This window comes from Engraulis encrasicolus, chromosome 22 (genome assembly GCF_034702125.1).
Source record: "Engraulis encrasicolus isolate BLACKSEA-1 chromosome 22, IST_EnEncr_1.0, whole genome shotgun sequence".
NCBI classification, from domain to species: Eukaryota; Metazoa; Chordata; class Actinopteri; order Clupeiformes; family Engraulidae; genus Engraulis; species Engraulis encrasicolus.
This window is the reverse complement of record NC_085878.1, coordinates 10,380,740-10,398,239: the sequence shown is the minus strand read 5'-3', so window position 1 is coordinate 10,398,239 and position 17,500 is coordinate 10,380,740. Positions and strand designations below refer to the sequence as shown.

Sequence of the window (17,500 nt, the reverse complement as noted above, 5' to 3'; positions counted from 1 at the left end):
ATTATTTACTGCGTCTTTACTAAGGAACATTATTATAAAGTGTTACCGATACATGTACTGTAGGCCTACCGCAGTGGTTCCCAACCTGCTTCAGCTGGGACCCTCTTTTGGAGCTAAGAATAATTATGCGACCCCCCCACCTCCCATTTTCCAGATACAAAAACATAGCTTTGCTAAATTAATGGAAATCACGAGATTTTATGCAAACAGACGGTCCTTTCTGTCCATTAGTCCCCACCCCTGCAGTCCCTCCGTGACCCCATTAAGGAAACACTAACCAACTGTATTTGAACCTAACACTCCTTCCAACCCTGCATTACCCACTCACTCAGTGTCAAAGTAGAATCTCCAACTCACTCAATCTATATCTCTGTCTCTCTCATTTTATCTCTAGCTCCTTGCCTCTGTATGTCTGAGTCTATGTCTTGGTCTCCGTAATCTGTAGGGTTGTAACGATACACTCAACCCATGATTCGGTTCGTATCGCGATTTTTGACCTACAGTTCGATACACATCACGATTTCTGAAATGTATCTCCATTGAAGTTTGGAAACACTATCACATCAAATCATAAGGCTGTTTTCTGGACAAATGGGTAATAAAACTTTGACAGGGTGTATCACGATACTGCCTCCTTGTATCACGATACAGTATCGTGACTCTGTGTATCACGATTTCTCGGTTCGATACAATATCGTTACAGCCCTAGTAATCTGCCTCTGCAACCTGCCACAGATGCACAGACACAGACACACAGCCATGCACACACACACACACACACACACACACACACACACACACACACACACACACACACACACACACACACACACACACACACACACACACACACACACACACACACACACACACACACACACACACACAGCATCACCTTCCTTTGGTATGCCTTACCGGTGTGTTTTCATGTTTCCTCTACATTTTCTTTATCACTCAATCAATGTCTTTCTGTCTGTCTGTTTGCCAGGCCTCCTGTCTGTCTTGCTCTGTGTCTGACAGCAACAAGGCACACAAACAGTGGGCAAAAAAACACCCGCAGTCCTCTACTTGTATTGTACAAAAAACCTGCCTGTTAACACCACAGGTAAGAGAGAAAAGGAGAGAAGAATGCTGACATGGAAAGAGTTTCCCCTAACGTGTCTACAAATTAGCCAATGAATGCCTAGCAACAGAAGCAGCACAGTAAGGGATTAATCTATTTTCTAAGAAGAAAAGATAGAGGTGAGTCGGCGTGTGTGTTGCTAAGATGAAGAAAACAGAACGAAAAAAGGAGCCTCTCTCTCCTCCTCCTCTCTCCTCAGCCGGTAGACAGATCCAAGTACCATCAGGGAAAGGCACACACCTCACATGCAGCTGACACACACACACACACACACACACACACACACACACACACACACACACACACACACACACACACACACACACACACACACACACACACACACAGACAGACAGACAGACAGACAGACAGACAGACAGACAGACAGACAGACAGACGCACACACACGCACACACACACAGCAGACACAGACACACACACTCGGAGATGGGTGCACCTCCTTCCAGGAACTTGAGCTGAGTGAAGGAATCGAGGCCAGGAGTCTCTCTCTCTCTCTCTCTCTCTCTCTCTCTCTCTCCCCTCTCTCTCTCTCTCTTCTCTCTCTCTTCTCTCTCTCTCTCTCTCTCTCTCTCTCTCTCTCTCTCTCTCTCTCTCTCTCTCTCTCTCTCTCGCCATTCCACACGCTTGTTCACAGCAGCCAGCCGCTATCCTACAGCATAGCCTAGGTGTTGCAGAGACACGCTCACTTCAGCCAGTACTGGACTATATCAAAGCCCTTGAAATGTTAGACAGCACCAGAGACCTGGTGTAAACACGCACACTTACAGACACATACTGTAGATAGGCATGCACATACACATCCACACAGACATACAGCACACACACACATACACACACACACACACACACACACACACACACACACACACACACACACACACACACACACACACACACACACACACACACACACACACACACACACACACACACACACACACACACACACACACATCTACCATTTCAAAGACCCAGAATATGAAAAATAAATATTGCTCTATGAAAGTCTCTGAAAGTCCTACTGTGAAAGGTCAGAACACTCGGCTAGGGTAAATAATACCAGGCTACCACCCCTGGAAACCTACAACCCCAACCCACCTCAACCCCAACGCCACCATCTCCATCACCCTCCTCCCTGGCCTGGCCTCCAACTCTGGCGGAGAAATATTGCTGCAAGGGTTCTGGACTGACAGCAGTGGCCAGGGCCAAGGACACAGAACCGGCTCTGGGCCCGGATCCAGCATGACAAAGCCCTTGGACCGGGCCCGGGCCCGGACCGGTCACCAAGAGCCAAATCACAACGCCAAACTGCCAAGGATCCCGTTTCTTGAAACAAATCATTGCTAACCAGTTAGCATCTTCTCAGTAGGTAGATTGTCAATGGTAAACTGCATCACAATCAAACAGGTTGCTAACTTAGTTATTATCAACAATGCTGTCAAGAACTGCACCACAAATTGACAATCCAAAATGGGGCAGTGAGATGATGGGGTAGTGGGGCAGAGGGGCTTGGAGTGAGCCGACTTAGGGTGGGCCGGCTTAGGGTGGGCCGGCTTAGTGAGGGAGGCGGGGTGAATAGAAGGCTAATTTAAGCCGGACGGGTGGGTTGGGGAATAGCCAAGGGGACAGGACAGGAGAAGCCATGGGGCGTATTACAGAAACTTCCTATCTTCAGAATCTTATCTTATCTGTCTAGTTACCGCGGCAACGGCACTTTAGGACCGAATTTAGGAAAAGCGCATTACAGAACAGCGTTTCCTAAGTTGTTTTGCGCATCCTATCTTAAGTTAAGAAAGGGGTATTACAGAAGCATCCTAACTTCGAAAAATCCTAAATAATTGGTCCTAACTTTAGGACAGCCACCCAGCTGTCCTAATTCCAGTTATCCATTGATTTGTTAGCCAAAATTTAGCTGGTGTTCATCACCATTTACCCACACTCAGCTCGCTGTTTCAGCCAGAGCTACAGTGAAGTCTATCCGGGAAAACAACCCAATTGTGAACGGATGATGTTAATTAAATTAGGCTATATTAACTGACCCAAACTATGTGTGAAGTGAAGAGTTGATGATAAATATACCCGACTTCGATGTGAAGTACGATATCAACTTCAACTGGGTCAAGCCAAGTCGGCTGTATTGTCATTTATTTATACACATGCGCTACATTTCATGAAATTACGAAATTACGAAACTGTTTTGCGTGCATTCGCTTGGAAAAACAAAGCATTGGGATGAAAATATGGAAAATGGGAAGCACTTTATTGGGACTGAAACCACAATGCATAGTTTGGTCAACATGAGGTTTGCAGGCAGCGAGAGTGACCTCATTTCGTCCTCACAGATGTTGCTGTATTAGAAATCCGTTCGGTGGAACGTCACTAATAAGTGCGTTATTTAAAAGTATATCACATCAATGAGCATAAAAAGTTTAGCGAAATATTTACGTCCTCTTCCTCTCTGGTTTAGTATCACGCAGACCGCGAGATGCAGCAGCAGTCAAACTTGTGTATTCTAGCTTGCGTCGCACTACTGTTGCTAGGTAGCGGTGCATTTGTTGTCAGGTAACAGTGGGCAGTGCATGGCTGGATTTGGTGAGGAATTGAGCAAGTGAAATTCAAGGTCTGTTCAGTCCAGACCCCGTCTGGACCTCATGACCGCTCATATGGAACACAGACGTACGGTACTACAAAGTTACAAGGACAGATTACTAGGGATGCACCGATAGCACTTTTTTGAAAACCGATACAAGTACGAGTACATTAATGTGTGTACTTGCCGATACCGAGTACTGATACCGATACCTTTTACCAGCAAAATACAATGAAAATAAATGCATGGCCTTGTTTTTTTCCACCTGTGATATTTTTATTGTCCATTTCCATGTAGATTCAAATGTTAGTAAATGTATGAGGTGGCCCTTTTGCATTGCTTTGTGTAATAGCAGTATCGTTCCTGGTATCGGCAAGGGCTTGACGAGTACGAGTACGAGTATAATGAGCAGTATCGGGTGCCGATACCGATACTAGTATCGGTATTGGTGCATCCCTACAGATTACTGTACAGGCTTTGGCCCATGGAGTCATAATCCGTCCCTGCCAAGTGAGCTACGCACACAAGTCTATGCAATCTGCACGGTATAAGGCACCTGTAAAAATGCGACAATGTGACAACTTTTCCCATCTGATAATCCGTTGCAAAAGGCAGAGGAGAAGAGGAGGGTGGGCACGTAGGCTGTGACTCACCACTGTGTAAGCATACCAGACTGGGATGGGATTCGAACCAGCAACCTGCTAATCACAAGACCAACCCTTCTAACCATCAGACGACAACTGTCTCAAAGCAGACATAGGCAGGACATAGGCAGGGTATAGCAGAAAAGGGCGGGCGTCTGCAGTTTTCTGCATCTCGTTTTCTTTTGCTTTTTTTGTCGTTTCTTGTTACTGGCATTCAAACCAAACCATTAAAATCATTCAAACCAATTCAAATAGATTCAAATCGCCCACCACTTCATGTCCAACATGGCAGTGGCTTTACGAAAGGCATGTGGCTGGGAAGGGTCAATAGAAGCTGATCATGCAGCCTAGGACGGGATTCGAACCGGCAACCTTCAAAACATACCAACTCCCTGTGAATTAGGCCATGGCTGCCTGAAAACAAGCATAGCAAATAAGCAAGGTAGAGGAGAAGAGAAGAAGAGGAGAAGAGGAGGTTGGGAGATGTCCTGTGTGTGGGCCCTTAACTCACCGCTGTGGAAGCGTATCATGCAGCTGAGGTCTGAGTGGGCGGCCTCCCTCTGGATGCGCAGGGCGTCCTCGTAGCCCATGGCCGACAGGTAGTCATACACCATCTGCAGCGGACGCTCAGCGGGGTCCAGCCTCCTAAACACACACATACCAGCACAGAGGTCATGATGATGCCCAAATATACTTATACGCAGCGGGGTCCAGCCTCCTAAACACACACATACCAGCACAGAGGTCATGATGATGCCCAAATATACTTATACGCAAAGATGACCTAACACACATGTACACACTCAGACAAACAGACAGACAGACAGACAGACAGACAGACACACACACACACACACATGTGATGCACATGTGATAATCAGAGGTGCTGAAATACACAAACATACACACAAAGGTGAGTAACACATTGCTTCCGTCCAGTCTCTTACACAGCCACACACAGCCAAAGGGGTAACGGTGATCAGATGATGTGTAATGATGATGTACTGATACACAGAGATGACCACACACATATATATACAGTACATGGCACAGTACAGGGCAGTCATGGGTGAGCGGTTAGGGTGTCAGACTTGCATCCCAGAGGTTGCCGGTTCGACTCCCGACCCGCCAGGTTGGTGGGGGGAGTAATCAACCAGTGCTCTCCCCCATCCTCCTCCATGACTGAGGTACCCTGAGCATGGTACTGTCCCACCGCACTGCTCCCCATGGGGCGCCACTGAGGGCTGCCCCCTTGCACGGGTGAGGCATAAATGCAATTTCGTTGTGTGCAGTGTGCAGTGTTCACTTGTGTGCTGTGGAGTGCTGTGTCACAATGACAATGGGAGTTGGAGTTTCCCAATGGGCTTTACACACAGCGCCCAGCTGTGGGGTGGCATGCATTAATGCAACCCACATACATCACACTTACAAACAAACACATAAACATACACACCCACACATATATGCAGATACACATTCATGCACAATTTCATATGTTCACCTGCGGTATATGTACAGTAAAAAAACTCTCTCACTCTCTCTCTCTCTCTCTCTCTCTCTCTCTCTCTCTCTCTCTCTCTCTCTCTCTCTCTCTCTCACTCTCTCTCTCTCTCTCTCTCTCTCTCTCTCTCTCTCTCACACACACACACACACACACACACACACACACACACACACACACACACACACACACACACACACACACACACACAATTTACTTACACACATAAACACATAAACATCGAGGATGTTTACATCTGAAACCACTGTGCTGAGCATCTACAAGCCGCTAAAGCTAAACCAAACAGTACATTAAGCTCGGATGGAAGCATGGCCACTACGCTAGCTCGCTAACTGATGCATTCTGGTGCTACAACTGGTTGACATCTGGCTCCAAAAGCTGTTTTTTCATTTTCAGACGTTTTGACCCAAAACACAAATCACAGCAGGAGTGGCTTAGTCGCGAGCGTCCACCAAATCCACTTATTTGTTCAGAGGGGGGACCTAAAGTACCCCAAATCTCTATGAATCGCCTTAAAATGACACAAACAAACATACATTTCAAAACAGACAAATCTCCATGAATCTTCTTTAAATGACGAAAAACAGAAATACATTTCAAAACAGTCCGTTTAACAAATCCTTATAGAGTGTATCTAATCATAACAACATGTACGTAATAACACATAAGCCTAATGCTAACACATATGTTGTGTCTCATATGGCGCATTAGTTTCAGGGCACCGGCGTTTAGGGCAGTAGTGGACACAGTGACTGAGGTCTTTAGCGCGTGGTGTCAAGGGAAAATTTGGTAGTTTAATTTTGTGCCCTTACTGGAAGTGAAAGACTAGCACACCATTAGCCTATTACATGTTATGAGCCATTAGGCTAATAAATAGTACTGTGGAAGTACACAATATTACAGGCTATTATAACCTTCATTAACTATTGTATGCTATCATGAAGACACTACAAGAGAGCTATAGATTAGCATATAACAGAACAAGACAGGTAAGGTATCTGTTTTTCTTCCATAATAACATGCCTAACTGTGGAAGGCAACGTACACCAGTAGCATACGGTTAGCAAGGTGAGTGTGCAAAATAAATATATGCAACTTATAACTTTTATTACAAATTTGTATGTTACAATGTACAGTAGCTGTACTACAAATGAGACCATAACATGGGGTAATGGGGCATACAAGGGGTATGCCACTATTTTGGGGCTTACTACAGTTAAAATCGTTGGCCGGGGTTTATAAAGGTGGTAAAGTGTCTTATTTTTCATATTAAGCGTTGTCTTGCTTTAAGACAAGTTAAAAGAGGGAATATGTCGCTAAGCTAGTGAAAGTCAATGGATCCGTGTAGCATTGTAGCATGCTACACGGATTCATTGACTTTCACATGATAAATAAGACACTTTACCACCTTTATAAACCCTGGCCAACGATTTTAACTGTATTAAGCCCCAAAATAGTGGCATACCCCTTTAAGTGACATCGAAAAAGCTAATATACTTGCCCAATTGTAGGCCTACCTTGTAGCCTACACACAGCATCAGCATGAGGTAACGGTATAGCCTAAGGATAAATGTGTGTAAAATCATTATTAAAAATGCCAAAAACTTCTGTTATTTTTTCATTATATACCCTAATATACACTGCATGAGAGGCCATAACATAACCGAATATGACAGTAGACTTGCCCCAACTGTGCAGGCTACACACAGCATCACTACACTCTCAGGTTAACAGGGTGACTGTCTGGAAGCAATATATTGCATATACTATGTGAGGATCGGCCCACATCATGGAGTTGGCAGGTCAGCATTCCGTCTCCAGGCTTCTCAGCAGAGACCAAAGTTAGTTTGTTGTAAGTTTGTTGTTGCTGTCTGCATACATTAAAAGCTCCCCACATGACTACACGATAAGAGGAGAGATGAGCGGAAAGAAGAGAGAAGACTAGAGATATCCTGCTGGAGGAGCAAGATTTGATGATACAGCAGGCCACATACTGAGATACAGACACTGAGGCACACACACACACACACACACACACACACACACACACACACACACACACACACACACACACACACACACACACACACACACACACACACACACACACACACACACACACACACACACACACACACACACACACACACACACACAAACGCTCACATACACACACACAAATTCTTTTGGTCAAGCATTTCTCAAACAGAAATGTCCATGCGCACACGCAAGCAGACTCACACATGTGCTCGCTCAAGCGTTCTACACACACGCACGCACGCACACACACACACACACACACACACACACACACACACACGCGCACGCACACTTTTTTTTGTTTTTGTTTTTTTCAAAGTATTTTTTGGGGGGCTTTTCAGCCTTTATTGGTTTTTGTGAGACAGGATAGTGGAGGAGAGACAGGAAGTGAGCTGGGAGAGAAAGATGGGGAAGGACTGGCAAAGGACCTGGACTGGGAATCGAACCCGGGTCGGCACGAGTGGTAAACGTGTGCGCTACCATATCAGCCACGGTAGGGCCGCGCACGCACACTTCTGACGTGTCCAGCCTCATGAGCCTGAGTGAGGCCGTCAGAATGCCGGCGCCGCCTCCCTCACCTGATTAAATCATCAACTCTCTCGCCTGCATAATCCTCTTAACAGCTTCTCCTGACTCCTCCTCACACAGTGTGCGTGTGTGTATGTGTGTGTGTGTATTTGTGTGTGTGTGTGTGTGTATGTGTGTGTGTATATGTGTGTGCGTGTGTGTTGGGTTGTTGGGAGGCCGAAGAAGGGGGCAAGTGGAAGGTGAATGGGGGCCTGAAGAGACATCGGGAGACTGTGGTGGACTGCGTATGTGTGTGTGTGCGCGCGTGCGTGCCTGTGCGCCCCCTGAAAGTTGTTGTGTGTGTGCGTTTGATAGGCGTGTGCGCGTGTGTCTCTATCTCTCTGTGTCTCTCAGTGTGTGTGTGGTAGGGCTGATGTGAAGCAGTACGTGACCCTCAGTTCTCAGTAGGGCCCCAGACAGCCAGACAGCCCCCCACCAACACACTAGCGCGCCTCTCAGATGCCCTGATACACAGTTTAGCTTAGCACGCAGTCGTAGTCGCATGTGCTCTACTCTCTCTCTCTTTCATTCTCTCTTTCTCTCTCTCTGATACACAGTTTAGTTTAGCGCGCAGTAGAAGCCAATGTGCTCTATTCTATCTCTCTTTCTTTCATTCTCGCTCTTGCATGCTCGCTCTCTCACTCTCTCTCTTTCTCTCTCTCTCTCTCTCGCTGATGAATTTCAGTCAGTGCACAGTAGTGGCCAATGTGCTCTCTGTTCCAGACCTAGACCATATCTCTGCCAGCCAGGGATGCCCTCTGTGCACACAGCCACTACTAGGCTTTTGGACAGTATTTTTCAAAAACTCTTTCTTTGATATAACATACTGGAGGATTTTCAAAATGCTGCAAGATCTGTAATACTGTGATCAGATTGTGGTACCAACATATACTGTTACCTGTTGAAACATTGCAATGGTATTGAAATGTTTTTCCACAAAGTGCTGATAAAAAGGGCAGAGTCTTACACTCTATATCGAAAATGATGTAATGCAATGAAACAAGACTCCAATGTATCAAATTCTTCAACGCTAGGCGGACTTTATTGAGCAACTGCTTCAGAATTCTGATTTACTCACATAACATGTATGCTCATTTTTATACACTTATTAAGGGCTGATATACCTACACTGGGGTTTTATGTCACAAAATGCCAGGTTATGAAAAACTGGGTACCCCCAAAACTACAGGTATATTATCAACAGCTGGCCCGAGTCATATAGAGACGTGCTTTGAGGTCTTCTTAATTGTTAATCTACTCCTGCCCATTACAGACATTTACATAATGCACACACAAATGCATGCACACACACACACACACACACATACTTGTATACATGCTCTGCTCAAGACAAGTCAACACATGCACACACACTCACACACACAGATACACAAACCCACATACACACATACACACACATACACACACACTCGTGTTGAGACAGGTGCATGAACAGACAAAGACACACACACGCACACACTGAAGCCACATACATACACCCACATGCACAAACACACCCACACACGCAGATGCCGACTAATACAGCTCAATGACACAGAAACACAATTCATACACAAACACACAAGCGTGTGCTCGTGCACACACACAAACACACACACAAAGACACACATGCACGCTGTACGCATGCACGCACATCACACTCTCACACACACACACACACACACACACACACACACACACACACACACACACACACACACACACACACACACACACACACACACACACACACACACACACAAGATACCAGCTGCTCTCTTGAAGTTCAAGCCAGCTCAAAACATCTCTCTCTCTCTCTCTCTCTCTCTCTCTCTCTCTCTCTCTCTCACTCTCTCTCTCTCTCTCTCTCTCTCTCTCTCTCTCTCTCTCTCTCTCTCTCTCTCTCTCTCTCTCTCTCTCTCTCTCTCTCTCTCTCTCTGGGGCCTGGGGGCTGGAGCACTTCCTGAAGTCTCTAATGTGATTTCAGCCATTTCAGCAGTGCTGTCTGTCAGTCCTCTGCAAGGGCAGAGTGGAGCAAGGGGAGAGAGGGGGAAAGCAGGAGAGGAGGGGAGAGGAGAGGAGGGGAGGGGAGGGGAGGGGAGGGGAGGGGAGGGTAGAGCATGACTCGGGGCTCCCGCTCAGGGACACCTTCCCTCAGTCAGCCTCCTCCTCAGCCTCCAGGCCTCAGCAACAACATTGCAGGAAGCTGACACCGTCTGGAAGCCTCATCCTCACTGACACTACCAAGCACACCACATACAAAAAATGAAATACCAGTACCATGGAGCTTGCAAAACGATTCACACAAGTATATGTGGAGTTTATACAAATTGTACATTACATTGCTATAAAAAGTGGCGCATTTCTCATTCTTCTGTTCAAAGGGACAAATTCCCTTTAGCCCTTTGCTTTGGAGGCCTAAGTAGCAGAACATACTGCAAGAAGTCCGACAGGCGGACAACGACGCGTCCAAACATTTTATTATCATTTTGAAGCAGTTTTCAATGATTGGGAAAATTCGTCACGGCGGACGGACCAACGGACGGACAAAGCCTCATATAGGGATGCGTGGACGCATCTAAAATAGCCAGATGCAACTCTGGAGGGTCCACCTTGAGTGGCACCACCATACTGCACAACTCACACCAGAGACCAAAACAGGTTTCAGTGGCAACTCAGCACTGGCCCATTACAGCAGTACCCTCCTCAACGCCACCATGGGGCTCCCCAACGCTGTAGAGCCCCCCGCTGAGAAACACTCAGATCACACAGAAACACAGATCACATCAGAGGTATTAAATACAGAGATCAGCAGAAGGTGTTAATTGAATATACCACTCGACTTATCAATCACAGGTTTAGAAACTAAACACCCTGCCAAGTTTTAACTCGGAGACTTCACTCAGTCGATGATCCACCAGTGTTGAATATGCATACTAATCAGGTGAGGCTGAATTCGTGAGAATATTTTTTTGTATATTACTCCACTGCTCACATCATACACCACGAGCAAAAATGTCAATGACAGATATCAGAAGGGAAGTCAAGTCAATTTATTCCCTCTAACACAGGTGACTTCCATGAGTAGCTGATCTCCATGTTTTGAGTCATGGTCATCTGATTTCTAGACGTAGAGACTTCTCATGACAGTGCCACTACACATCCAAATGACTATGTTTTCCTGTAGAATATGACTCAGTCTGACTTCACTCCGCTGTCAATATCTGTAAACAACCTAAAAGAAACTGTCCCGTTTGATGACGTGTGCAATGATGTGAGCGCATTTTTTGAGTGACAGCAGTATCCAACCAATCAGAGGTAGCAGAGGGATCCCCAGGTGTGCGTGCAGTGCACACAGTAATGTTTGTATACAAGAAACCTATGTATTAGGTAGTGACAATTTGAGGTATCAACATACCACTGACATCCTGGGATCAATACCCTGAGTTTACACTATCGCGATAGCAATAGAAAAGTAATAATCAAATTGTCCTCACACAACCTGATCCTGTTCATTCTTACGCTACATGTTGAGAATACAAAGGCATAGCTCCTGCATCAACATCAATACAGTTTAATAATCTCTGAGTTCCAAGTTATTTATTCATGCAAGTGCTATTAGCTGTGGTTGCTGCTTTAATGCCACAGGCTTCCAGCATAAGGCAGTAGTCTGTCTCTCACATTGGCTTTCTCCTCTGGTTAAACTATCTGCCCATCTGTTGTATTACCCTGCATATCTCTCTGTCTGTATGTCTGTCAGCTGTCTTGCATGTCTGTCTGTCTGTCTGTCGTCTTGCATGTCTGTCTGTCTGTCTGTCGTCTTGCACGCCTGTCTGTCTGTCTGTCTGTCTGCTATCTTGCATGTCTGTCTGTCTGCCTGCCTGCTGTCTTGCATGTCTGTGTGTCTGTCTGTCTGTCTGTCTGTCTGTGAGTCCGCTTGCCCCCTCACAGGCCCCTGTCTTTTGCTGTGTGCATTATTCTCTCTGCTGGCCTCACATACCAATTTCTCTCCCCCACTGCTCCTACACTGTAAGTACTAGGCACAGAGACAGCCATGCAAGCGCACATGCCTACACATGCATGTGCCTACACACACATGTGCAGTCAGAACAGCAGTCAGAACAGCAAAAACGTTGTGTATTTGGCCTGCTGTACCTTTCAGACCACTGGGAAAGTCCCATTGTCATTTTGACACAGCACATCGCAACACACAGCGAGTGCACAACAACAAAAATTGCCCATGCCCAATTTATGCCCATGACTGTCCATACGTGATATTATACGTCACATGAACATTTCCAAGACAGAGGCAGCCACAGAGGAAGCATGCAACTGTGTTCATGTCCGCAAGTTGAGCCTCCTTCAGTTCCTTCAGAAACAGCGGAGTAATAAAAGCCCACAAGAAGAGGCACAACATTTCCACGACATTTCTGACAGGCCTGCTGACATGTTTGCAGCAGAATAACGATCATGCACTTGAAAACAAACATGGCCGCCAGACAAGGGCCCCACACCAACATTTCCCTTTTCAGCAACAGCGGCCAGTCAGATGAAAAATGTTTGGCTCGCATGACTGTATATGAGAAGGGGACCCTATAGATATCGCAACTCAACACCCCCAGAGTACAGTACACACACAGTCAAGTATCCTTCAACTTCATCAACTGCAACGCTATCGGAGACTTTCTAAACACAAGTGATTATGGAAATAGGAGCTTGTGTATGGAGGGAGAGGGCCAGTCAAGGCGGGAGATTGAGGTACTACACGCATGCACTACACATGCATCCAGTTGAGTGAGGTGAGGGGGGGTTTTCTTTTTGTAATCAGATTGACAAGCAGAGTCAAGCTGGACGCTCATTGGGGATCCTGTTTCGTTTTTTCACCCCCCCCCCCCCCCCCCGACATTTTGGCACGAGTGACCTATTTAATGCATCTCACAGTGTACTGAACAAAAGCATCCCGCCCCAAAAATAGTCCTAACGGCCAGTGAGAAAGCACTTCCTGAGCACCAGCGAAAAAGCGACCAGAAAAAGAAAAAGGGAGGGAAAGAGGAAGAGGGAGGGAGAGAGAGATGGGGGAGAAGGTGCAGGAACGGGACCGAGAGGGAAAGAACGATAGATATAGGCAGGGAGAGTGCACAAGAAATAGAGTGACACAGACAGATCGAGAGAGAGAGAGAGAGACAGAGAAAGAGCGCAACAAGGAAGGAGGGAGAGAGTAACAGAAAAAGAGTGAGAGTGGGTGTAACTAGATTATAGCTTTTCTAAGTGACATTCTCGGGTGCAGCTCTGGTTTATTCTGGTGACCACTGTCACACACATCATGGCAGACTGGCAGACAGACAGACAGTGGGATGGACAGAGCAGTGGCGCAGCATGCCCCCTCTTCCTATACTACGTTAAATGTTCAATATTATAAGTTAAGTTCTTATTTCTTACTTCATCACTTTATTGTTAGTGGTTCATCACTGGTCAATTACGGTTACTAATCAGTTAAATGCTCAGTTATTTATTGCTTCATCACTTTACTGCTATTGATTCATCCCTGTTACTTGTCCTGTCTTGCACTTTCATGACATGTCTTTAAATGTCAGTCTTGAGTATGTCTATGTCCTGGCATGGTACAGAGAGAGAAACCTAATTTCGATGTCCTAGTATGACCTTGGTATATTAAGAAACTGACAGTAAACGCTGACTTGACTTGACTTGACTCACCCATTCGCCACCCCATGTCACTCCACGCCACATCACCCTGCAGGTCAGGATGCCTCAGCCTCAGCCTCAGCCTCAGACCTTATCACAGCTGGCCCCATTACGCCCAACCAACCACGCTTGGGCAGGGGTGGCCAAAATAAGACAGGGGGACAGACCAGTGGCCTGGGCACCCCATGCCACTCCTCCACACCACCTCGTCCTGCAGTTCAGCCCACCTCAGGCACAGCTAGAGGCTCATCACAGCTACTCCCAACCAAGCACACACAGTAAAACTCAATACCAAGACTGTCAAATGTAACACTTTGACTTATGGTGTTGGTCCTACTTTCTGGGTGTTGAATGAACACTACAGAATTTACAGTGCATTGGGGTGGGGCACAGATAGAGAGGGGGGGGGGGATTGTGCACTGTCTGGAAAAAACATCACGTCTCGTACGAGAGTGAGACCCACCCTGTAAGTGTCATGGAAAAGGGAGCTAGCTGACTGGTCACTCCAAAATTAGCCCAAATGGCCTATTTGTTGTCTCACATAGTCCAAAAATACACCAAAAAAAATCACGCTTTTATCCAACATGACTTTGGGAAAAAAACAAAGTGCTATCACGACTCTTCTGCTTTACACTGTAGGCAGTGCTGACTGTGATTCTGTTCAGATTTGGCTGAAGGTCTGTTGACACCCTGGGCAACAGTCGATTACCCTCTCCCTGTGTTGAAGCTCCATGCTGATTTTCCAGGTTCATTTCATATAACAAGATAAGAAGTTTATACACAAAAAAGAGTCAACTTCTTGTGTGTGTGTGTGTGTGTGTGTGTGTGTGTGTGTGTGTGTGTGTGTGTGTGTGTGTGTGTGTGTGTGTGTGTGTGTGTGTGTGTGTGTGTGTGTGTGTGATATGTGTGCGCACTTTTGTGACACAGGGAAGGAGAGTGGAGGAGAGATCGGGAGAAACAGAGAAAAGATAGATGTAAAGCTAGAGATAGGGAGGGATGAAAGCCCACCTGGGAAAGGCCTCCCATTGTCATTGTGACACTGCACACAACAAAATTGCATTTATGCCTTATCTCTGCCAGGGGAACCGCCAAACTGCACCTCAAGGCAGCAGTGTGCTCACGGTACCTCAGTCATGGAGGAGGACTGGCGAGCACTGGTTAATTACTTCCTTGTCCAACCTGGCAGGTTGGGAATCGAACAGGCAAACCTTGGGCTGCAGGTCTGACACCCTAATTGCTTACCCATGACTGCCACAGAGATAGAGATAAGGAACATGATAGTCAGCGAGAGAGAGAGAGAGAGAGAGAGAGAGAGAGAGAGAGAGAGAGAGAGAGAGAGAGAGAGAGAGAGAGACAGACAGACAGACAGACAGACAGACAGACAGACAGACAAACAGACAGACAGACAAATGACAGAGATGGACAGAGAGCCAGAAGCCCAGTGTGACTGCCCAAAGTCACAGACTCAATCTTGTATTTTCCTCCTCCTCGCTACTGGTCATGTCTTAAAATCTGTCAACCCTTTACTTTCCATCAATCTGTTGAAGCGTATTGAGCGGCATATTTGTATGAACAGTAATATACGCACACAGTTACTAATGTATTACTGGTGTGTGATTGCAGTGTTATGACCGTGTGTTGGTCTTTCAACTAGGGATGGCACAAACCACACCGAAAACCGAAACCGTAAAATTCACACACATACCGAACCGAACCATGCAATCCATCGCAAACCGCAATTCATGTACTGCCCAGAAAAATATGTAAAACATATTCTAGACAGATCTAGAACAGATTCTAGGAGTATCTTATCCAGTCTCTCTGATTAAAACATTAGCGTATAAGACCAAATCAGAGGATGACACAATTGAAATCACACCATTTTCACATTATAAGCCTATACAGACCATATGTAGGATATTTAGTGATAAGTCCGATTCTATTAGCCAGTGCACTATTTATCATGAACTAAAAAAAAAGAACCGTAGAGAACCGAAAACCGTGACCTTGACACCGTGATATGAACCGAACCGTGAATTTTGTGAACCGTACCACCCCTACTTTCAACGCAGTCTCACCCCAAGTAGTCAATTTCTGACTACCTTGGACCAGACGGCAATTTTTGACGTCTTGGGTATTCCTTCCACGTTACATTTTGACTATGTGGCCTAACCCTAAAACTATTCCGAAACCTAACCTCAATGACGTTATGCTGCCCCAAGGGGGCGCTTTTGAGGACATAGTCAAAATGTGACGTGGAAGGAATACCACAGACGTCAAAAATTGACTACTTGGGGTGAGACTGTGTAGTGGTCTTTACCTGAGCAGGTCTCCGTGCAGCTGCAGGTACAGCCCCTGCTGGCAGTCCCGCTGGGCACACAGCTCCTCCACCGTGGTGCTAGTGGAGCACAGCACCAGCTTCAGGTCCGGCTGGGGCGTGGCGTTGGCCTGGGCGGGTGCGGAAGGGGCGGGCAGCTGCGGTGGCTCGGTGGCCCCGTACAGGCACACGCAGCCCCGCTGGGGGTCCCCCTTCAGCCAGTCCCTCTCCCGCGAGCCGAAGCGGTTCTTCCTGGTGACGCAGCCCCGGCTCCCGTTCCTCTTCATGTTGCGCTGGGTGAAGGGGAGGGAGGGAGGGAGGGAAGGAGGGGGGACAGATATTAGGAACCAGAGTAAGTACTGTTGTTGAATGGAGGATATGTCTAGTGTTAGCGTCAGTTCTGTTCAGGACATGGTAGTCAAGAGCTGAGTGTGTGTAGCACCCTGGGGGGGGGACAGACATGGGGATCTAGAGTAAGTATTGTTGTTGAATGGAGGATATACGTTTGTAAGATCCAGTGTTACTCCCCCATCAGGTCCAGGTCTTTTAAATTCACATTGCTGTGACTAGGTTCTCTGGCAATACCAGGCTACGACTAAGTGCATTGTATGTACACATAGTACTGGTGGGGGGAACTAGAGATGCACCGGATCCTGATTTTTAGGATCCTGCCGGATACCGGATCCACTGCTTAAGATCCTGCCGGATCCGGAACCGGATACCGGATCCTACGAAAGGGTTGAGACACATAGCCTACTCACACATGTGGACCCTTTTTATCACGTTGGCTCAAACTATTTTGACTGAAAAGCCTCGGCTACCGGATCCTGGATTCTGGAACCGGATCCGGATCCTGTGAAAAACCCGGATCCGGTGCATCTCTAGTGGGAACAGATATGGAGAGCCCGAGTGAGTATGGAGGGCCCATTGACAAAAAACTCAACTGCATTATGGGGCAACTACTGCATGGCTA

General features: G+C 46.6%; 1 protein-coding gene across 1 annotated transcript in view; it reads right to left on the bottom strand.

Annotated features, from left to right (window-relative positions):
- The window catches only part of phlpp2 (PH domain and leucine rich repeat protein phosphatase 2), a 104,012-nt gene that overhangs the window by 83,144 nt on the left and 3,368 nt on the right, over positions 1–17,500 (bottom strand). Inside the window, exons 2-3 of the mRNA XM_063188572.1 lie at positions 16,531–16,820; positions 4,890–5,023 (exon numbers count right to left, since the gene is read on the bottom strand). Coding sequence (XP_063044642.1) covers positions 4,890–5,023; positions 16,531–16,820 — 424 coding nt within the window. The remainder of the gene's footprint in view (positions 1–4,889; positions 5,024–16,530; positions 16,821–17,500) is intronic.